Genomic DNA, 23,798 nt, shown 5'->3' on the forward strand with positions numbered 1-23,798 from the left:
AGAAAATGTATTAAACCACAATGTATTAAAAACCTAACAACCTTCCACAGTTCCACCACTTTGAGGCAACAGCTGCCAACATTTACAGAGGTTATTTCCTTCTAGTGTTTTTGCATGTGTGTATTTTTAAATAGTTAACCACACAATATACTCAGGTTTACAACCAGCTTCTTTCACTTAACATTATATGCTAAGCATTTCCCCCATCATTAAATATTTCTAACAGGTATAATTTTATTAGCTACATAATGTTCCATTGTTTGAATATACTTTAATTCAATTAATCTTCTATTGTTGGCTAATTAAATTATGCCCAATTTTTCTCTATTATGGACAACACTGAGATTAGCATCCTTGTAAACAAAGCCTTTTTTTAAAAAGCGGCAACAACAAAGGCTATCAGACTATCTCCACTAGAATCAATTCCTAGAAGAGAACTTTCTGGGTCAGCAATATGCGCTCTTATGATTGTTAATATATGTGGACAAAGAGCTTCCCAGGAGCAGTAACTCTCACACTCCCATGAGCACAGCCAGCCTTACCAGACTGACTTCTCAAAGCTGAAAACATCAAGGGTCTAAGGAAGAAACTGACCCAGTTTCTTCAACAGATTAATGGCAAAAGGGAAAAAGAAGGTGGGAGACAATTAGAGATTAAGAGACACTTAAGAGACGTATCAACCAAATGCAATGTGTAGACCTTGTTTGGATTCAGATTCAAACAAACTGGAAAGAGGTATTTTAAAACAAAATAGCCAGGGTATTAGATAATACGAAGGAACCCCTGCTAATTTTGTTAGATGCATCGTGATACTATGGCTATGACCAAAACAAAGGTACCAGATCACTCTATCAGCCGTACACACTGAATTATTTACCAGTTAAATAAATGATAGGATGTTTGGGGTTGATTTTTGAATACTCCAGTATTCCCCTTCCCTCCAAAAAAGATGGTGGTAGGAGGTGGAACAGATGAAGCAAGATTATCAGTGTTGATAATTATCCAAACTGAACGATGGGTATGTGGGGGTTAATTATACTATTCTAAGCTCCTTTGTCTAAGCTCTTTTGTGACATTTTTAGGTTTTCAATAATAAAAAGTTAAAAAGAGAAAGAAACAGGAGAACCAGCTCTATCTGTGCCCGATGTGGCATCACTAGGGAGATTTGAACTTGGTGCTTTGTGTATACCTTGGGGTGAGGTGCAGAAGAGCAGGGGGACATTGTTTGGGAAGTCACAGTGCATGAGCAGGTCAATCCAGAGCTGGCTGCCCACTAGATGCCCTGCAAGCCCAAAGCCCCAGCCCCAGTGTCTCAGTTACTTGGTCTAGCACTGGACTCAGACACCTGCATTGTTTTAAGCTTCCCAGCCATCTCTAATGTGTGACCAGAGTTAAAAACCAGAGTTGTTCTTCACCTTTTTTCCTTTTATAGATGATGACAAGGAGGCCCAGGGCCTACAACAAGTCAGCGGCATCTCTGGAAGCAGAACCTTGAACTCCTGGCCCCCAGTCCAGGATCTTCCCACCACACCACACTCTCATGGATGAGGACTTCAGCTAGGTGAAGCTCAAGAGCTCCAGCTTTGCAGGCCAGCATGCAGGTTCAAATCCCAGCTCTACCTCTCAGAGGCAGGCAACAGTGGCAGGTGACTTTACCTCTCCACATCTTATCTCCCATTCACCTTATACTGAAGAGGAGTGTGGTAAAGAGAATCAGGTAAACTTGGAGCACAGAGTGATTAATCAATGTCAGTTCAGATGGCTTATTTCCTGCCGCTTGATTGTGAATTTGTTGGGGACAGGAGTGAGGTCACATTCATCTCTATCTACAAGTGTCCTGACTGAGGGCCCAGAGCCGCTATGTGTCCAGTCAATGAGTGAATCAACGAATGAATGCAAGACAACTCTAAAGAGACAGGAAGCAGCATGATAACCGCTATAGGAGGCCCCGGAACAAGGGGCATTCAGGACCTCAGGGGGCTGTCCTGATCTCCCGTCCCACAGCCCCTCCCCTCACAGGTCAGTCCTGCCGCACCGTGGCCAATGGGCCACGTGACTGTAGCTTGAGTGGTGGCTTTCAAAGTGTGCACAACCAAGTGGTGTTTGGGGAACTGATGAGCCAATGCTGGTCACCAAGGAGATATTTTCCTTTAAAAATGTGTTCACATTGGAAGAGCAGTCCCTCTTCACACAAGCCCAAGCTGAGGGCCAGGTCTGGGTTTCCTATTTCTAAGAGACACAGTTATAGTCCTTAAGTGGTGACAACCCTAGGTGTGTGTACAGAGCTTTGTAAACGTTCTCCAACCTGCATTCATTCTCTGACTTGGCCTTGCAGCCACTCATTTTCACAGATGAGGAAATGGAGGGCCAAAGAAATAAACGGATTTGCTTAAGGTCACACAGTTGTAGCCAAGAGTCATAAAAACTCATGTTGGCAGGGACTTGGAGGTCACCCCCCAACACACACACAGCACTGATGCTCTCATCCCCTCTACAGACCCACCACGTCTTACTGTCAGCTTTGTCCCCAGAAGAACACTGACTGTTAGATCTCATTTCAATCCAAAGATCAGTTTGGGACACAAAGCTAGGTCCCCTTGATTTTAATCTCTTGCTTTTTCTCTATGAGCTGGAGTTTCCTCAAGTGTTCCCCAGGTTAAAGCTCCTCAAATGCCCAAATTTGCAAACCAACGTGAAAACCTACCTCTGAGAAAGCTGGGGGCCAGCCCCTCCCACAACTCTGGCCTTTCTTTCTCTCCCCTGTAAGGTCTGCCAAGTCAAATCTTACAGCTCTATGCCACTTACTGGAGTGACCCATCTTTCAGGAGCCACTGTGGGCAGGGGCAGCGGTGGCCCATCAGGGGGAGGGCTGCCGGACTCTTCACCCCCAGCTGTGATGAGGGGCTCCTCTGTTGTGGCTGCTGCCAAGTCTTCTTCATCACCAGGACCCTGAAAACAAAACCAGCATTAAGGCACCACCTCACCTCACTCATGAGGCTGCCACGGAGTTGTAACAGTCGTTTCTGTGGTGCCAGCCCAGTTTCAAAGCACGTTCTTACCTACGATCATCGTTACCCCCAGCACACCCCTTCTGAAATATGCATCTCTTCTAAGCCTCAGTGCCAACTGTGGACCACTCGTCTCTGAGTAAATTCTTGGGCAAGGCTAGGAGGGAGCAGGGCTGTGGCCTCTGCTACACTCCGGCATTGTGTCCTGCTTCCCTCCAGCAGCTGCCCACCCAGACATGTGCTCATAACCAAGCTACAGGTGCCCCTGCCAAGGCCAAGGATGGCTGTTGTCACATGATGCAGACCTGTCTCTCCCCTGTGAGCCAGAGAGGACACCAAATGACACTTACAGAAGTGACTGCCTGCTCAGGGGCCATGGTGGCTGTGAGGGGAGCCAGGCCATCTGTGGGGACCCCACTGGCTTCCTCATCCTCAAAAGTACTGAGGGACACTTCGGTTGCAGCTGCAGCTGTTGTTAAACTGTCTTCACTGCTTGGACCCTGAAATGAAATTGGCATGAGGAGCTGTGCCCCTTCGCCCATGCCCCTGGTTCAGTGGGTGTGAGGCTGGGGGGTGGAAAGCGCTAAAGCCTCAGATAACTGGAGGCTCCATGATTCCCTTTCCTTTGCTCCTCCAGGACCACACCTTCGCCTGGAGCTCCAGCATTAGAACGTACCTTTCAGGGAATCCTCCCACCCACCCCAGAGTCCCCTCTAGCACATCTCTGCTAAGCACTTCTCTGGCCTTAGCTTTGTGAAAGGAAAATAAATCTCAGGATCCCCAAATCAATAAGCCAAAGGGAAAAAAAAAGTCAAGCTGGGAACTCCTTAGGGCAAACCTGTCTCCCATTCCAGCCCTTAAAAAGATAGCTACTAAGATAAGAAAAGCTACATACTTCCCTAATAATTTGCCCATAAAGAAATTCCTTGCAGACAAAGGACAGACAGAACTCAAAGTCACCCCTCTGCTCACGGAAATAAATGCATATCCGATTGCTTCCTTTGGAAAGGCTAATCAGAAACTCAAAAGAATGCAACCATTTGTCTTTTATCTACCTATGACATGGAAGCCCCCTCCCCACTTTGAGTTGTCCTGCATTTCTGGACAGCACAAATGTACACCTTATATATATTGATTGATGTCTCATGTCTCCCTAAAATGCATAAAACCAAGCTGTGCTCCAACCACCTTGGGCACATGTTGTCAGGATCTCCTGAGGCTGTGTCACGGGCGTGTCCTTGACCTTTGCAAAATAAACTACCTAACTTTCCTGAGACCTGTCTCAGATATTTGGGGTTCACATTTTGGCAACCAAGAAGGGATTCTGAGTGGAGGTGCCACTGACCTTTGACAAATCTCATATTGGTGCTTGATACCAGCTCGAGCTTTCTTTATGGTTCAAACCAATAGGACAATTTGCTGAGGCCTAGGAGCCTCCCCTCCAGAGAATCCCTGATCTCCCAAAATTTGGTCAAGATCTAAAGTTTATTTTGCTGTACAATTCTTTTTTTGGAGTCTTACTTGCTTCTAACAAGGAATGCAAGTTTTCTTGCTTCTAGGATGATGGAAGGCACCTAACTCCTTTCTGGAGTTTGAGCTCATTTCTAACAGGGAAGGCAAGTTTAAATTCTTTCCTGCTTCTAGTGTGGTAGAGAGCAATCTTCTGCCTAAGACCTATCTCTGGTAAGTAGCTGAATTGGGGTTTTGTCGTGGCTGAAGTTAAGATTAACAACCAGCTGTTCCTAATTTCTCCTTACTATTAAAGTGCTCAGTAATCATGTTGTTAGGGTTTTTTTTGGTTGTTGTTCTGGTCTTTCTCCCATCAGATTTGACCAGCTCTACCTGACTTGGTCAAATCTGAATGAGAATTCTAAATTATGGGTAACAAGACCTCTCTGAATTGGCTAAAATTTCTCACAGCTGCAAGAGAGGGGGAAAAAAACACAACATGCACGTTTGCTATCCTTGCTTCCTGTCTTAAAAACTTTTTTTCTTTCTTTTACTTTTCTTCCGCCCTATACCTCCTTCCCCCTTCACTATCTTTAGTACCAATAAAAACCTAGAGGAGGCTTCTAATGACTCAAACCCCTTAAAGTATTCAGAACAAAGGCACCACCCGCCCCTTTTTGGGGTGTTCCATTTTCTCTGTGGAGTTTCAAGAGTCATGAGCAGATTCTTCTTAGGTCTAAAGCTCTGCTCTAATGTATTGTAAGACCTGACCTCTTTGGCTTTTGGGGGTACCAGAGATTACCTTATACTGGGAGAGGATTTGACCTTGGTGCGTATAATGGTGGATGAGAGTACAAAGTTAGAGGTGGCTGAGGACAATTTACAGGAAGAGGTCTTAGCTGTTTTTTTTTTTTCTCCTAGGAAGTTATTGTTTAGGACCCTAATTCTAGTTCAGAGGTACATTCTAAAGGGTGTCTTCTCCATCGCCTTTCCTCCTGAAATTAATCTCGATTGGCTAGTGTGAGCATTTTGCATGAGGAACTGAACTATTGTTTTCACAGATAAATGGGAGAATGAGTTTCCTCAGCTTCAAAGAGAAAGGGCATTTTGCTCCTCCTAGCTGAAAGGTGCCCCTGGGTGACTGGAGGGCAAGTGGGAGTGTCTGGGGGGTTGACCCCCCCATGACATGCAGCAACCCTACAGGGAACCCCCAACAAAATTAGTTTAAAAAGCCTCATTCAGGAAGGGCATATAGGAGCTGGTCACTTTGCATTTTGATTTTGAGCCTCTTGGAGGTGCTAGAACTACACAGAGAGAAACTGAGACACGTAAGAGGGTGGAAATGGCTCAGTGGTGACACACTGTAGAGTCTCACCCACAACCAGCACACTTTGACACACTCCACTAAAATGCTAGGCCACAGCTCAGTTCGTCCCTTAAAATAAAAAATAAATAAATAAAAAAGGCCGGGCACGGTGGTTCATGCCTGTAGTCTCAGCACTTTGGGAGGGATCATGAAGTCAGGAGTTCAAGACCAGCCTGGCCAATATGGTGAAACCCTGTCTCTACTAAAAATACAAAAAAACTAGCCGGGCATGGTGGCATGCACCTGTAGTCCCAGCTACTCAAGACGCTGAGGCAGGAGAATCACTTGAACCCAGGAGGTGGAGGTTGCAGTGAGCCGAAATTGTACCATTGCATTCCAGCCTGGGCAATAGAGGGAGACTCCGTCTCAAAAAAAAAAAAAAGAAAAAAAAGGTGGGAAACAAATAATCTAAGAATAAGGAAAAACAAGGAGAATGACCCTCTTTCAGGCACTCTGTTGGTTTTATGGTGCCTCTTCTTGCAAGTTTTTTTGTAAAATGGACATATATGGCATTTTCATGCACAATTACAGCAAGAAAAATTCAGAGCCCAAAAGTCAATCTGCAACTATAAAGTTCCTAAGTTCTCTATCTCTCTGCTTTCTTCTCTGCCTCTGCCTGCTTTAAGTCTGCTGTTACATTTCTCCTGAGATAAAATCCACTGTTTGCATCATACATTTATTTTTGTTATTGTTTCTGCAGGACAATGTGTTTGTATTAATATTTCATGGCTAGAGTTCTGAAGTTAAAGCTACAGGATTTTTGGTTGTATGAGTATGTATGTGTGTGTTTATGTGTACATACACATATTTTGTTGTGTTTTTCGCTATAAGGTATGACATTGGCTTAAAGAGTACTCATAAATTAAACGATAAACCCAAATGCTTTTCAAGTTCACATGACTTAAGTCTTTAATAAGCTAGCTTTAAAATTACTGGTAAAGCATTATTAGAAATGTCTTAAGAATTGCCAGCATACATTTTTGTTTGCATTTATTGATCAAGCAATTTCATACTTATCCCTGCCAAATACTATAAGGTGTCAAAATTTGGCATAAGGGTTACAAAACTATAAACTCAGCCCAAAACAGGATAACCTTTGCTTGTGTACTGTCTGATAAATAAGACAAGAACATTAGTTTAATGAAAATAGCTAAATCTTGATTTAGTAAAATAACCATATATTTAATCTTAAGGTTCTACTTAGGTAAACACCAGAAATTCACAGGCTATAAAATGGTTGGCAGGGAAATAACTTTAAATAATGACTATTGCAGTTTTCATAAATACAGTAATCTAGGTACAGTATTAAAAATAATTAGGTAAATGTAATGGGATAAATACTTATAGACAAATGTCATAATTTAGAATCTAAAGTTAAATTAAATAATAGATATTTCATTAGTTGGGTATTTTCCAATTAAAAAATATATTGTAAGAAAACATTCTTTCTAAAAAAAGTGTTTTTTTTAAAAGGTGAATAATTTTTTTCTCATTCAAAGCTTATTTAAAGGTTATGTATAAAACAAGGTGAAGGGAATCAGGAAATGAGAGAGATGTAAAGAAAGTTATAGAAATAAAGAGGTAATTTTGGTAAGAAAGCTTAAAGAAAAATAATTTTATACAAGAAAGGATCTTTTATGGTAAATTTTGTCCTAGAATAAAATGACTGTTTTTTTTTTTTTTTTTTTCTTCAGAAAGAGGGATGCTCAGGAAAACTAGAAAGTCCAAGCATGTCAGAAATGATCTGTTTACATCATAAGAAGAAGACAGATGAAAAAAAAACTTTCATATGAGCAAGTTGTCTACAATTAAAGGGAAATTATTTAAAATGGTCTTTCCAGAGATTGGGTTTTGATTTTTAAAAAACCACTTATACACTAAAGAATTGGTTTGAACTACAAAATTTTCTTAAGGTATTGCTTTACTCTTAATAAATTACAAGGCATTATAATTTTTTTACACAAAGTTCGACTTTTATTGCATCTTGCTCTTTTCTGTTTTCTCTCACCTTTTAAAAGGCCTGAAATAATAACTAATCTTCAACTCATTTTCAGCTCCTGTAAGATTTTTTTTTCCTCTGGTTCTAAATGTTGTGGCCTGATGCTAAAAAAAATGTTTTATCTTAGAGATCTAAAAGGAGTATTTTCTTCCAATATAATATTCCCCATAGAGAACAGCAGTCGCACTGCAGAAGGTCTTTTCTTTTGCCTTTGGGTAACTGGCCTAATAAACAGATCTTACACTTTATCTAAATAATTCCTATGTCATTATTACTAAGTTTTAGTTTGCTTAGAAAAGACTCAGATTAACAAAAAGAATATTTTTTTAATTAAGGTTATTACGTCCGTATAACTTTCTGTGAAGGGAGCCGAAGGCCCATGGGATGTGACCAACTCAGCATTCCACTGGAGGCTATATGATCGAACAGCAAACTGTTTATCATGAATGCAGGATGTGAGCAAACTCACAAGTGTTCCTGCCGGCAGAAGGTTTGCTGGAGGCAATCACTCCCTGGTGCCGAGGTTATCTACTGCAACATCTAGAGCCTGTTGTTTGAGGAATGCAGTCTTGCAAGCCTACTCTGGACTGAGCAGCTGACCCCTTCTTCCACTCCCCTTCTCACTGTCTCTTTTGCCTAATAAATATGGAGGGCTGTGTAAAGCTCAGGGCCCTTGTCCACTAGAGGCAAGTTTCCCCTGACCCCTTCTTCCAGATATACTCTTTTGTCTCTTGTCTTTTATTCCCACATTTGCCCCCATTTGTTCAGTCCACCAGGGATCATGGCAGGTTACATAGTGGCGCCCGGAACAGTGACAGAACCAGGTGCTCTACATTTCTGTATGTGCTTTTAAAGTACTTGTGCCATTAAGTTACAGGGCTTTGATTCCTGGGTCTAAGAAGGACACCAAGTCCTGCTAAATCTTAAACACTGACAGCAGTTAAAGCCTCACCTACAGATCCTGTAGAAGATGTCAACCAAAATAAACTGTTCGTGAGACATAGGGCCAAAAATTAAAGCTATTCAACTCCTCAAGGTCCAAAGACTATTGCAGAAGAGGTGGGCACATGAGATTATAAGGGAAGATTTGGAGAGATAAAATAAGTTTAGTTTCTCTATAAATTAACCATTAATGTCAAAGGCATGCTGATGTAAGACCAGCATATCGGCCCCTGTGTCAGATTAACAAGGTTTTCTTGGAGCATTAACCCACTCCTTAATAAAGGTTATAAAGTTTATAAAAAGGCATGGAAACTATATCTTATGGTCAAGATGATTAAAATTTTATAGATTGTTTAAAAATTTTTGAAAAACAAATTTAATTGGCCTCCTGTTGTTTTTATTAGGGCTAATTGTTTGAGAAATCAATCTCTTCAATCCAAGAATAAATATTTTTGCCTTTTTTTTTTAACTCTTTGAGGTATCACTTTGGCTAAATGAATGACTTATTTTACAATGACCTGTGATCCTATTTTGTGATATCAAGTGTTTTATACTTTTTATATTTGACAAAATTTCCAAAGTCAAATTCTAACTTAGGTCCCATTAATTTTTTGATTTTCAGAACCAAGAAAGCTTTTCTTCTGAGCTATTATTCCCCTGAAGTCCAAAAGAGACATATTTGGCTTATTTGATATAATAAAATCATACAGGAAGTATTTTCAAATATGAAACAGTGTTTAACTTTCTTTGGATTATATTTACATAAATGTGTTATTAGTATGTGCTCAGAGTTGTACGAAATTCCTGTGATTCTGATATGTTTTAGCATATTTTATCAGTAGTAATTATTATGTAAAATTGCTGTATGCCAGAGAAGTAACCAAGTTTCCTTGTCAATTGTGTCTTTAACTATAACTGTTACAACACTTTTGTCATTCACAGTTGTTTTGCTTTTATCCCTTTCAAAAGGTGGTTTTATAATCGGCATAGGACTCTGATAGGTGCTCTTCAATGCAAGTTTTGAAGATTGTAATGTTAGAATAGAGAAAAAACTTCCAAGGCTCCCATGGAGAGCTGAAATGTTCATGAATAACATGCAGAACAGGAGTTAACTGTGGACTTTTAGAAGACTGAAAATCCTTTTATAACTTTTTGCTTAAAACATTGCGGATCCTTTTTTTGTTTGTTTATCAGAGCCAAGAAAACTTTTCTTTTGAGCTATTTACAGCTTTTAACAATTGAGTAGCCAGGCGCAGTGGCTCATGCCTGTAATCCCAGCACTTTGGGAGGCTGAGGCAGGTGGATCATCTGAGGTCAGGAGTTTGAGACCAGCCTGACCAACATGGTGAAACCCCATCTCTACTAAAAATACAAAAATTAGCCAGGGGTGGTGGCACATGCCTGTAATCCCAGCTACTTGGGAGGCTGAGCCATGAGAATCGCTTGAATCCAGGAGGCGGAGGTTGCAGTGAGCCGAGATCATGCCACTGCATTCCAGCCTGGGAGACAAGAGAGAAACTCAGCTTCAAAAAAAAATGAGTAAAATATACTCATATAAACAAAATTTGGAGCATATTTCCACCTGATCTCTCCAAAAATTTGGTAATTAGTTGTGAGTATTCTTAACTTACAATATAATTATTTGTGTAAGTGTGATAACAATCTGTTTTCTTTTGTAACAGAGCACAACTGGAGACACTGGTTATTTTACCATGGTTTTGACTGGAATGGCATGCTATCAGATACAGACTCCTTTAAGGAACCAAAGTTGATTTATAGAGCCAATAAAAGCCCCTTGGGAAAGCTGGCCTCATACCTTGTCTACACAATCTCTGTACAGGTTTCTGACCTGTGGTAAGTAAAGAATGCCACTTTCTGACAGGTCCAGGAGCCCCAAGTTTTCTTGAGACCTCAAGGTGAGGCCTTCACCCAATTAATACAGGTATTTGCAGGCATGGGCTGGCCTTAAGGCCTTAAAGTCAAATCTGAGATTCTTTATGGAATAAAGCTCCAGCAAAGTCAATTAAAAAAAAAGAAGAGCCTATATGGCAAATAACTATTTTTGCTGACTTTATGCAAATACTCAGGCCAAGTATAATAAGACTAAAACTTAATTTGCAAATGAAATTGTCCTATGATTTTTCTTTAGTGAAAATGGGACTGGAAAAAGAAAACTTATGTTTTAAAATAAACTATAGAACACCTGTTGTTAGATTTTGGTCTTGCCTAATGTTTTTCCATTTTTATTATTTTCTACAGTTTGGACTGAATTCTAAAATTTGTACTGGCTACAAGTCTCCAAAATAATGTCTTCAAATTTTTTTCTTCTTCTTTTCCATTTTTTCCCCATTTTTGAAATCACTAAAATTAAGCCATGCTTTCTTAAAGCCCTGCAAACTGAAGCTAGACAACTTAAACTTCAGAGGAAAATAACAGCAACCTATTTACATAATAAGCCACTTTCATACCTGCCTACTGATGCATGGACTTCAGAGTAATATGACCTATATCAATTTTCCAGGATTGTTCTTCTTTTTTTATTTGTTGTTTTTCTCCCTCCCGCTATTTTCTCTTGTAGGGCATGAGACTTCACAGCCTGATAAAAATGAACTTTCCTAATAACATGGCACCTACCTGTCTAGGAATAAACCCTCCTAGCCATGAGAAATCAACTAAACCTGAAACTAGAGACTCATTTTCTTTAAAATGCTTTATCTGAAAGATTTTAAAAAGAAAAGGGGGAAATGTGAAAGGAAAATAAATCTCAGGACCCCAAAAATCACTAAGCCAAAGGGAAAAATGAAAATGGAAATTGCTTAGGGCAAAACTGCCTTCCATTCTATTCCTTTAAAAGGTATCTACTAAGATAAGAAAGGTACATACCTCCCTCACAATTTGTCCTTAAGGAAATTCCTTACAGACAAAGGACAGACAGAACTCAAAGTCATCCCTCTGCTCACTGAGATAAATGCATATCTGATTGCTTCCTTTGGAAAGGCTAATCAGAAACTTGAAAGAATGCAAGCGTTTGTCTCTTATCTACCTATGACATGGAAGCCCCCTCCCTACTTTGAGTTGTCCTGCCTTTCTGGACCGAACCAATGTACACCTTACATATATTGATTGATGTCTCATGTCTCCCTAAAATGCACAAAACCAAGCTGTGCCCCAACCACCTTGGGCACATGTTGTCAGGACCTCCTGAGGCTGTGTCACAGGTGCATCCTTAACCCTGGCAAAATAAACTTCCAAAATTGACTGAGACTTGTTTCAAATACTCTTTGCTTTACAGCTGATACACCTCCAGTAACTAGGATCTCACCACCTCTACAGATAGCCCTTCTATTTTCAGACAACCCTGCTAGTCAAATTCTAGTTTCTATTAAGCTAGGACTTGGTAGAACCTGATCCCTGGCTTTCCCACTCTGTCATAAGTGCCTGGACATTAAAGAAAGGGGAAGACAGGGAAAGGGAGGGGAGGTGGAGAAGAAGAGGAGGAGAAAGGAAAGGGCAACTGGAAGAGGAAGAAGAAGGAGAAGGAGACAGCCACTTTGTTCACTGAAAGAATCCATGTAACTGCCCAGTGGCCTGAGGCACCATCAGTGCATGTCCCCCACTTCCACCCCCGGCCACACTGCAAGGTCTCCCAGCATGGATGCTAAAAGGCTGAAGGCTGCCTGACCAGCACACACACACCAGGGGCACAAGTGTGTGCAATGACATCAAAGGCCAGCGTTGTTGATCTGTGATGTCCTGATGACCCCAGCCATTCACTCACTCAGCAGATACTCATTCAGTGCCTATCATTGGTCAGGAATGAAGTATGTCAATGAACAAAATATTGTATCAGTAATCTCTGTTCTAGCAGAGCTTACATTCTGGTAGGGAGCCAGACATGAACTATTTGCCAAGTTTATTATCAACTACAATGATGATGAGGCCTTTTGAGGACAAGAATGGGGAGAGTTCACAGTCTGGAATGACATCTTCTTGAGGAAGTGGTGTTTGAGCTGAATTCTGAAGGATAAGCTAGAATTAAAAGGAGGAGAGAAGGGAGAAAGGTTCTCAGCAGAGAGAAGAGGGTATGAGGCATGATGAGGGAAGAGGTATGAGGAAGAGAGGCATGATGGAGAAACTAGAAGAAGGTCAGTGTGGCTGAAGTGCTGCTGAGAGGCAGAGAGGACGGGCCCAAGAGGTGGTCAGCAAGGCTAGGTAGGCCAGACCCTGCAAGGGCTCTCAGGCCAGGTATGGGAGCTGGGTCTGCAGGGAAGGGCGATGGGAAGCTTCCAAGAAGTGGGGCTGAAAGACTGGAGACAAGCTGTGAGAGGATGGAGGAGGCCAGACAGGGCCCTTAGCAATTGCCTGGGCTGGGGACACGGCAGCTCAGCACAGGGGCCAGCATTGGAGGAGGACAGAGCCGGCGATTCATGATGTGTTTGGGCAGAAAAATCAACAAGACTTGATGCTTGATGGGATGTAGAACTTAAAGAAGAGAGAAGAAAATTCTGGATTAGGTGACTGGAGGATGATGGTCCCATTCATTTGAGGTGGGAACATAGGAGGAGTGGAAAGGAGGAGTTCAGGTTTGAATCAGCTGAGCTGGAAGAACTTGAGGGCACCCATAGTAGAGACAGCACAGGGACAGACTGGCCAAGTGCCTTGGGATGATGTGCCCTGCCTTCAGGAGCTGGACAGTGTCTGTGCACTGCACGAGGAGAGGGCTAGGAAGGCCTGGCCGTGCCCTCTGACCCCTGCTGGGGCCTGCCACCTGCAGCCTGACCCCCCCACTGCCCTCCAGGAGCCCGCCACTCCTCCATTCTGGCTCCCACCCCCTGTGGGTGGAGGCAGCAGGGTCCTGCATGCAGCCTTGGGACAAACCCCACCTCTCCAACTCACCCATCCCCAGGGCCCAGCTGCTCACTGACCTCCAGGGGCTTCACCACACTCACCGAGGCCTTGGCAAACTCCACCCCTGAGTGAGTATTTGGTCAGAGATCCCTGTGCCTCAGGCTCCCATGGGTTTGCTGAGCAGGAGCCCCACACTCTGAGAAGGCCAGGAGCTGCTCCCACCGTGACCTCAACCTCTAGGCACTGTACGATCCTTACCACAGTGGCCTCTTCCCCGAGGCTCTGGGCGGACATGGAGAGGTCCAGCTCCCCGGGGGCCACACCACTGGCCTCCACTTCCCCAGGCATGCTGGCGAGTGCCTCGGCCTCCCCTGCTGCTGTTGCTGCTAGACCCTCTTCATTATCTGGACCCTGAATAGAAAGTCAACAGGAACCACGTCAGTGCCCCATGATGCTGATCCTCCACACTGTGGTGAGGAACAGAAGGCCAGGGCCCCTCAAAGCACCTGCACGCCAAGACCTCACTTCACATGGAAACCCACAGTGAGACATCAGACAGAAATATGGAAGCCTGGTTCCTCACACCACTCATGCTGTGAGACCACCCCAGCATCCCACCCGTGTGGTGTGCCACCAGCCACTCCCTGCCAACCCCGAGGGGCATGTGCTCACCAATAGCCCTTCCAAGCTGTGTCCCCTAATCAGAGAGTGCAGCTTCTACTGGTGCTTAAGTCACTGTGTTGAAACAAAAGTCTAGGTCCTCAGACTCCACAGCTTTCTTGTTGAAGCAGTAGTCTACCCTCGTGGACCACTCCCTGTCCCACTCTCTCCCTAGCCCAGTGCCATCTGGCTTCCACCGCTCCGATAGCCCTGAAGCTGCTCTCCCCAAGGCCACTCACCGTGAATGGACAAATTCAATGGATGTTTCTCAGTCCCTTGCTCACTGGGACTTCTGGGAGGATCTGACATTGTGGGCCACATCCCAGGGCAGGCTGGCACCACCACTCACCCAAACTCCAACACAGCCCCGAAGCCCGGCCTCTTTCTCCAAGTTTGCTTCCCCACTCTTTCTCCTCTCAGTAGTCAGAATGATCTTTCTGGAATTCTAATCTGGCTACATCCATTCCTTGTTTCTTACCCTTCAGTGACTCCCCACTTCTGCTGAATCTTCTCTGTGTCCTTAGAGCCTCTCCAGCCATTTCTCCCCGACCCCTGGCTCACGCTTGACCCCACAGGTATGCTGCCCTTCTTCAGGCTTCAGGCCTTTGCTCCTGCCAGCCCACCTTGCTGAAACACCTGTTTCACCCCCTCTGCTAGGCGACTTCTACTTACCCTCTCAGGCCCGCCTTCAGCATCCTTTCCCCAGGAAACTTCTGTGCCCCCGAGTCTGGGCTCTAGGCCCCTTTTTCAGTGCTCCCAGGGCATCCTGTGCTTCACCTACCACTGACCACAGCCCCTCTTACCACCCTGTCCTCAGGAATCACGTCTATCCTATTTACTATCCATCCCTGAAACCAGGCCTAGTGCCCAGCACAGTGTAGGGCTCTGCACACCGCCACTGAATGGGTCAATGCTATTTAGTGCTTACTCTGACAGACTGCCCCCATGAGACTGTCACTGTGTTTCACAGACAGATAGGGAAAGCCAGTGACTGCTCCCACCCAACACAACCCACAACCCCAGACACAGGTGAAGGGGAGCTTGCACTCTGAGCTACTTACTGGAGTGACCCCTTCCTCTGCGTTCTCGGTGGACATAGAGAGGGTTGGTCCCCCGGTGGGCACACTGCTGGCCTCTGCTTCTCCAGCAGTGCTGATGGGCACCTCGGCCAGCCCCGCTGCTGTTGCTGCTAAATTCTGAAAACAAAGGCATCACAAGAGACCATGTCTCTGGGCTCCCATCAACATGCCTGTGGCTGGAGAGAACAGACTGCCTAACCTTCTCCAGCCACCTGCATTTCTGTAGCTTCTTTCTCTCAAGGACTTTCACATCTATGGTTTCATAAATCCAGGGATGGGAAAGACTGCCCAGGCACCTATGTCTGGTGTTTGATTCCCAGTATTGGTTTGCACCTCCATTAACACGGAAATCACTGCTCCTGAGTCAGCCTGGTCTAGCTCTAGATACTTCTACTGAAACCCATCGCCTCCCTGTGACCTCCCCATGTATCCATCCAGAAGGCATTAGACAATGTCTTTGCCCATGAAGGTGCTTCAGAAATGTGTAGGCAGCACCTCTGTCCTCCTCAGCCATCTCTAGGCTGGGAGACAGAGACATTCCTGCTTCTTCTCTCTCCCTGTGACTCAGTTTCCTTTGGGAATGTACAGGCAGATTCTCTGAAGGTTTCATAGCAATGGGAGAAATGGAAAGAGAGAGCAGCTTTGGGGCTGGTGACAGCAAACTATGTTCTATCTTCATTTCCCAAAGCTTGTTCATTTATTGCAAAAATGTGGTTCTTTTGGTTACAAAAAACACCAGGCTAATCAAAGTTAAAAAGATTTCCTTGCCGCAGGATTTCTCAGAATCTATAAAAAGAGGAATGTAGAGTGCAGCATTTCCCAAAGTCATTTGACCACAGAGCCCCTTTTTCATAAAATGTATTAAATCCTTGCAGAATTACTGTCTCAAAAAACAGTTAGAGGAAAGTTGAGGTCCCAGGATGTTAAAATGAGACTCTTTCTGACTCAGCGTCAGCTAAAGCCCCAAAGGGCAAGTGCAATTTCACAGGCATCAGGTAATCTCCCCATGCTAAAACAAGGAAATGGCACCCGTTCTACCAGCTCCTGCCCATCTCCTACCTCTAGGCTGTGTAAGAAACCACACAGGACTCATTTTGGGGTTGAGTGCCTGGAGAGCAAGAATTCCTTTGGAAAGAATTTTCAGTGTACTGCGGCTCTTCTCCTCCCCTCTACTCACTCCAAACCCTTTGGTGAGCTGGGTATGTATTTCCTGGAATTTGGGAGGCTCAGGGACTGGTGTCTGATTTTTTCCAGGGAGACAAAAGGTGAAAGGAGGGAGCCCTTTAGATTCAGAGTTGGGAGAGAGGGACAAAGGAAGAGAGGGGAAGGGGAGAGGAGAGGAGGGGGAGGTGAGGGAGAAAGAGAAGAGGAGGGAAGTGGGAAGAGGAGGGGAGGGGAGAAAAGGGGAGGGGAGGGGAGAGGAAGGGAGGGAATAAAAGGGGAGAGGAGGGAAGGAGGAGGTGAGAGGGAAAGGGGAGAGGAGGGGAGGGGGATGGAGAAGGGAGGGGTATTTGTCCTGCAGTTGTTTTGCTGGAGATAGACAAGATAAAATCTCTCCAAAGGGAGCTGGCTGAAATGGGCTGTACTCAAAGGGCCATGCAGAAGATCTGGGCAACCTGTATGGGGTGGAAGCCCGGGCAGAAGTTACAAGGCAAACTATGGAACTTTGATCCTAGATCCCCTGCAGGAAGACCTCCCAGGAACCACAAAAGCCCCCATAAGAGAGAGTTCCAACAATCAGGCATCTTCCACACCAAAAGCCCAGATCACAATTTGACCAGCCAAGTACAACTGTGTCCATTTCTCCAGGTGGGCCAGCCCCTGAAGATGTTAAAAATAGCTCTAGAGGATGGGGAGATCATGAGGATAAGGAGGAGAGAGAAGTAAGAAAATAGAGAGGAAACCCCTAACCATGCTTCCCTTTCCTGGCAGTTTCCTAGTCTACAGTAGGCCTGAGTACAGAAGGGGAGAAACTGTGTTTGTAATTTTGTTGAATTTTTGATATTATGCTAGGCTTGACTTTTAAATATCTGTGAAAATTGACTGTTACCAGATAGTGACTGAGAGAGCTGTGAGAACTGTCTTAAGTTTTCATCCCAGGAGAAGGGAAGGAATGAGCTGGTGTTGTGGGTTTTCAGCAGGGGCCATTGTGAGAAAACTATTTATGCTTTAATTTTGCACCCTAGGGAGCCCAGCATTTCAAAAACTGGCTTCACAGGTGTAAAAGCCAATTACCAAACAATAGCATGAACGCACCTGCAGTTAATCTGATTCTGTCTTGAGGGGGACTCAAAGGGCTGATAAAGCTATGTGCCTTCACAACTGAGCAGGAGGGCAGGGGTGCGTTGGTGAGGCCTGGACGCTCGTCACAGGCAAGTGTGAGGACAAGCTTGCACTGCATATCCCCCACCAGTCCTGTGCATCCCTGGAGAGCCTCTGTGGCCCTGGGACTCTGACCTCCTCTGTACCATGAGGACAGAAGCAATCTTGATGCTGTTCAACCAAAACCCTTGTGGTTCCCTCTGGTGCTCAGTAAAATCATCATCAAGTTTGAAATAAGCAAACAAGCCTACTACTGACTAATCAAATGAAATTTACCATCTACTCACCTTTTCTTCAGCAATGTCAAGGAAGGCCCCAGCCCCTGAGCCGCTGTCAGTAATGGGGTCACCATCCACAGAATGAACCCCCTCCAGTGTGTCATTCAGGATCTCACCAGACCCTATAGGAAGCAGGCATTCTGCTATCAATAACTACATTTTGCAGTCTTGGAAAAGAATGAGGTATCTCTTCACCAGCTAACTTGGAAAGATGTTCAGATACCATGACACAGGGTCAAGAGGGGGAAAAAAACAAGTTGCAGAACAACATACATGGCAAAGCATGTGTGGTTTCCATTCCAGGCTCTGGCACCACCTGCAGGCAAGTCGCTCAACTTCTGCCTCAAGTTCCTTATCTAGAAATGGGGAATTACAATAATTCCTACCTCATAGGGTTGTTTTGAGTACTGTGTGTCACAAGGACTAAGTAAGTTAATGCAAATAAAGCATTGAGGACAGCCCCTGGCATATAGTAAGCAATTGATAAATGTTCATTGTTGATATGGTTTTACGTGTGTAAAATAGAAAAAAAAAGTATGAGTATAGATGTCGTATCATTATTATATATATAACATATTCATGTTATGTAACAATGATTACTATATGACATACATAATATATACATATATGTATATGTATATGTATGTGCTTATATATTTATATACTTGGCTAAACCAGTGTTTAGTACTGATATTTTCCAGAAGATAGGAGTGTAAGAAAAGGAAACTATTATTTTTCTGGTTTATACAACTGAGCATTAATTTAATTGTTCCCACATGCATATATTTCTTTTGCAATTTAAAAAGCAGCCCGGAATCCCAGCACTTTGGGAGGCCGAGGTGGGCAGATCACTTGAGGTCAGGAGTTCGAGACCAGCCTGGCCAACATGGTGAAACCCCATCTCTACTAAAAATACAAAAATTAGCCAGGTGTGATAGCACATGCCTGTAACCCCAGCTATTTGGGAGGCCAAGGCAGGAGAATCACTTGAACCCAGGAGGCAGAGGTTGCAGTGGGCAGAGGTTGTAGTAAAGCTGAGATTGTGCCACTGCACTCCAGCCTGGGTGACAGAGTGAGATTCCATCTCAAAAAAAAAAAAAAACGCAAATGGATTTTTGAAGCAAAGAAAAGTTATTCATTGGCCGGGCATGGTGGCTCATGCCTGTAATCCCAGTATTTTGGGAGGCCAAGGCAGGAGGATCATTTGAGCTCAGGAGTTCATGACCAGCCTTGGCAACATAGCGAGACCCCATCTCTACTAAAAATAAAAAAAATTAGCCAGGCATTGTGGCATGTGGCTGTAGACCCAGCTGCTCAGGAGCCTAAGGAGGGAGCTCATGCCTGGGAGGTCAAGGCTGCAGTGAGCCATGATTGTGCCACTGCGCTCCAGCCTGGGTGACAGAGCAAGACCCTGTCTAAAAAAAAAAAAAAAAAAAAAAAAAGAAGAAGAAGAAGAAAAAGAAGTTGTACTACCATGACTGCACGCCTGTTATGGCTGGGCCCATGCCAAGATTGTCCCATGCACTCCCTCCGGCAACCCTCCTGCTGGCCCACCTGTCCTGCCCACCGGGACCCCTCCCACCACCTTCCTGCACGTGGGCAGATCCTGGTTGGGGATCCCACTATCACCCCATGACAGATGTGACCTGCCGGATCCACACATTAATACCTCAGTATTATTAACCCTGGGAATGAGACTGAGACTGGGAAGGGCCCTGAAGCCAGGTCAGCCTGTCCCCGGGCCAGGCCCTTCCCACACACGCTGTGCTCACGCAGGTCCCATGGTCACAATAACTCTGGAAGAGGTGCCAAATCCTCCAAAGGACTCTGCCCCCCTCCCCACCCACTCCTGTCCCATCCTGTGATGGAAGAGTGGCCAGCACGGGTCGAGCACTCTCGTCTTCCCTGCTCTGACCACCAGGGGGTGCCGTGCAAGCAGCCGATTGCCTGTCCTCCAAGGCCTGACCCCTGGGAAGAAGGAGGTGGGGTGGCCCCTTCCACGGGTCAAGATGGTGTCAGGGAAGCTCTGAATGCAAATATTAGGGGCTTTGCTTAGCCAGGGCTTTCTCCCACCATCCGGGCTGTCTACACATCAAGAAGAAAAGGATACTTTGGCTAGCTCCGTTGCTTTCAACTGACCTTTTGTCTGCTAGATAAGGAGTGTGGCTGATCCCGGGAACAGGCGAGCTGCGTTGGGATCAGAGCCCAGTCCCCACGTGGACCTCATCTTCTCAGTCTAGGAAAGCCCTCGCCCCAGCCCCTTTGCCTTAACCCCTTGCTGAGAGATCCTAATTCCACCCCTGAGAAAAGCATTCGCAATTCAGAAGCCACTTCCACAACTGTGGCCAGATTCAGCCCTCTCATCCACCCAGCATCGGGGATTATTCATGCTCCCAGAGGACGGCTAAGGAATCTGAAGCTTGGAAACTGATCAGCAACTTGCCCCAGGCCGACAGCAAATAGGGGGCTAGGCAGGGCCTCCTTCCAAGCTGTCTGACTCTCCCCAGTGGGCAGTATTTCCACAGCAACACCCTGCCTCCTTGGCTCTGTCATGAAGTTATTAAATTATCCTACAATTTTTTCTCTCCAGTTCTCTATACTTTCTCTGACCCACAGACTCCCCAAATTTAGTTGTTAAAATAACACTCATTAACTGATGGCAGAAGCAAAAAGAATAGTGATACGTATTATTGTAGAAGACTTGTATTAATAAAATACAGAAGTACAATAAAAAAAGTAAAAACCATCCATAATCCTACCACTCAGAGATAACTGCTTATAACATTTTGATGAATATTACATCTAATATGTGATGTATTTAATACACACACATCGCTCTACATAGCTATATGTAAATAGATATAAATAACATATATTCAAAATTAGGGTCATAGACATAATTTTGGAATTTGCTTTTTTGGTGGAATATACCACGAGCATGTCCCTGGGTCATTAAATCTTCTGTATCACCAGTGTCAGGGCTGTATGTATGAATGAAATAGAATTTGGCCGACCAATCCCTACTGTGGGCAGTTTGGGTTATTTTTGTTCCTAAGAACAGTGCTGCCAGGAATGATCTTGTACTTACATCTTCAGTCTGAAGTGACGGCCCCTCTGAGAAATGACAGAAACCACAAGCGATCTCAGGGCTTGGGCATATGCCAAGCTAGTACCTGGGGGATAGTGTTTGATGCCTGGGCTTTTACCAGTGCTCCTCTGCACGGGTAGGGGGACAAGAGGCAGGGGCCAGAGCCCTGGATGGGCAGCCAGGGGACCAGCTTTTCTCCTAGGGACTGCTGCTGCCTTGCTGGGTAACTGGCCCCTCTCTGGCCATCAGTTTCTCACTTGTGCCACACAGGAGTTTAGCTGATCCTCTGAGAGTTGGGGAGTTTGTGGCAAAAGTCAGAATGGGTGGGGACTCTGGACTTAGCTCTTCCAAGTGTTGGTTTTTCCACCTATAAAATAGTGGCTAGTGCTACTGAGTAGGCAGTATGCTCTCGGTGTTGGAGACAAAATATCCAAACACTTGGCACACTGTAGGTATTCAACAAAGAGCAAGGATTATTACAAACTTTTCTGTTAAACCCCAGAAGGAATAGATTCTGGGAGTTAGAAGCTCCAGATCTGGGGGTTAGAAGCTCTGCTATCTGAGATCAAATGCCAGCTCTGCCATTCACAAGCTGTTTGCTCCTGGCTGGGTTACTTAACTTCTCTGTGGCTCAATTTCCTCATCTTGTCTGTAAAATGAGGGTGGTTCTCACCCTTTCTTAAAGGGTTGAGGGGAAGGTTAAATGAGATTCTGTATGTTACATACATGGCCCTGGCTGGACACATAGTAATCACCCAATAAAAGGCCACTACGTAGGCATGTGCATCCGGACTTGCCTTGTTCGGGGCTGCTGTGCTGGATGATGCTCATGTTGGTGGTTTCTGGGGTCCCCTCGGGTACAGGTTCACCAGAAAGTTCCATGTCCTCAAAGGGGGAGGATGGAGTTGGAGGTGTGTTTATGGGTTCAACTTTTGCTTCTTTGGGCTGAAGGGAGGAAAAATGAGATGCAAAATGATTTACTTGGCAGTAAAGCAGAAGAAATGACAGTGAATGTCACTGAAGAAAATAATATATCCACAAGATGCTGAATAAACCAAGGGGAAAGCTTGGCCCCGCTTGGTGTCTACCTGGGCAATGGCTGCACCTCCCAGGGCCTGAAAGAGGTGCCTACTAGAGGTCATTAGATTCTGTTCACTTGACAGTGAGACTATTCATCTCAGCCAAAGCTCTCTGAGCACAGGGACCACATTTCTGTGATTCCCAAATCCCAGGTCAGCCAGAGGAGGTGCCCAGTAAAGATCTGTTAGAGGAGGGAATGATTGAATGAATTAGTGAACAAATGAATGAACCAGGCTGCACTCAATAAACTGCATATAAATTCAATGCCAGATATGAAAACACCTATGAAAATGAAAGACGGGTATGGTTCCTTCCGAGGAAACTTCAGCATCTATATAGCTTTCCCAAAGCCAGTCAGTGTCTTAACCAACATTACCAACTAGAGAAAAACAAACAAACAAAAACCCAACAGAAACACAGAGTGCTTCCGTGATCTACGCAGAAATCCTGGCATGGGCTCCAAAAGTCACAGCATCACCCCTGGACCCAAGCAGCAGCTCGTGGGACCCAGCACTTGTCAGCATTCAGATAGCCTCATCACTTTCTAAGCTAAAGGGGCTGGGGGTGCATGGAAGAATCCTGCGAATCAGTGTTGAACTCGTGGTATGAACAAGAAACCAATCTTTGTTTTGTAAGGCACTAAGATTTTTGAGGTTAATTTGTTACTGCAGCATCACTTACCTTTCCTGACTAATAACAGAAGGTTATTTCCTTAATTCAGAATCTAGTAAATCAATAAATTTCTGGTTCATGGAACAAGGAGGATTCTTGGAAGCCCCATCATTTAGAATTTAATAGTTCATTTCTTACAGTCAGACCTGGATCAAATCCCAGCTCTCCACTTATAAGCTCAGTTATGTTGGGCAAGTCATGGAGCTTCACTGAACCTCAGCTTCCTCCTCTGTAAAAATGAGGACAATAAAGAACTACTTGAAGGCAGGAAATAGAAAATGCATGGAAGGGCTAAGCACACCTTTATGTTTAGTACATAAATATTCCATATTTGTTATTGAAAACACTGTAAGTGCAGATGAGCAAAAAGAGAAATCACCTTGAGTCCTAACACCCAGAGACAATCACCATGGATTCTATTGTATTGTAAAATCTTCAGGGTGGAGGTGGGAGGAAAGGCTTTAAGGAGTTGGGCCTTGGAGAATGAGCAGGGTTTCACAACATAGGGGTGGAGGGTTGATGAAAGTCAGGGCCTGGCAACTTGAGCTTGGCAAGAGCCCAGGGCTTGAGGAGGGAAGCAGTGGAACAGAGCCCAGGGAGGCAGGCAGAGGGAGGAGCTGGTTCTATGGGGAGAAGAATGGGCTTGAACCCAAGGGCCACAGGCAGCCACTGGGGAGCATCGGGCGAGGGAGTGGTGGGGGCAGCTGTGTGTTTTAGAGAGTCCTCGCTGGTGGCAGTGTGATCATGGACTAGGGGAACTGAGGCTTACGCCAGGTGACTGGGGGATGGCAGTAAAGAAGTCCACAAGGCAGGAACCAGGGCAGCAGTGGGAGCAGACAGCAGGCACCTCCCCAGGGGAGGTTGTGAACAAGACCAGGTGGGATGTCTCCATTTCACCCAGATGGATGTTCATCTAGCAGGGAAGATAAAGACCCCTGCCCAGGAGGTTCCTCTCCTCTCCCTGTGAGGGATCAATGCAGAAGCCACTCCATCACTTGTTCAGGAAC

At 44.8% G+C, this 23,798-nt stretch overlaps 1 protein-coding gene across 2 annotated transcripts in view; it reads right to left on the reverse strand.

Moving 5' to 3' along the window:
* COL15A1 (collagen type XV alpha 1 chain) overlaps window positions 1-23,798 on the reverse strand; it is a 127,080-nt gene that overhangs the window by 51,824 nt on the left and 51,458 nt on the right. For both annotated transcript variants that reach the window (XM_034967871.3, XM_034967870.4), the window contains exons 6-11: window positions 21,837-21,984; window positions 17,961-18,073; window positions 15,334-15,468; window positions 13,871-14,023; window positions 3,359-3,508; window positions 2,806-2,949 (exon numbers count right to left, since the gene is read on the reverse strand). In XM_034967871.3, coding sequence (XP_034823762.1) covers window positions 2,806-2,949; window positions 3,359-3,508; window positions 13,871-14,023; window positions 15,334-15,468; window positions 17,961-18,073; window positions 21,837-21,984 — 843 coding nt within the window. The remainder of the gene's footprint in view (window positions 1-2,805; window positions 2,950-3,358; window positions 3,509-13,870; window positions 14,024-15,333; window positions 15,469-17,960; window positions 18,074-21,836; window positions 21,985-23,798) is intronic.

The sequence above is a fragment of the Pan paniscus genome, chromosome 11 (assembly GCF_029289425.2).
Source record: "Pan paniscus chromosome 11, NHGRI_mPanPan1-v2.0_pri, whole genome shotgun sequence".
NCBI classification, from domain to species: Eukaryota; Metazoa; Chordata; class Mammalia; order Primates; family Hominidae; genus Pan; species Pan paniscus.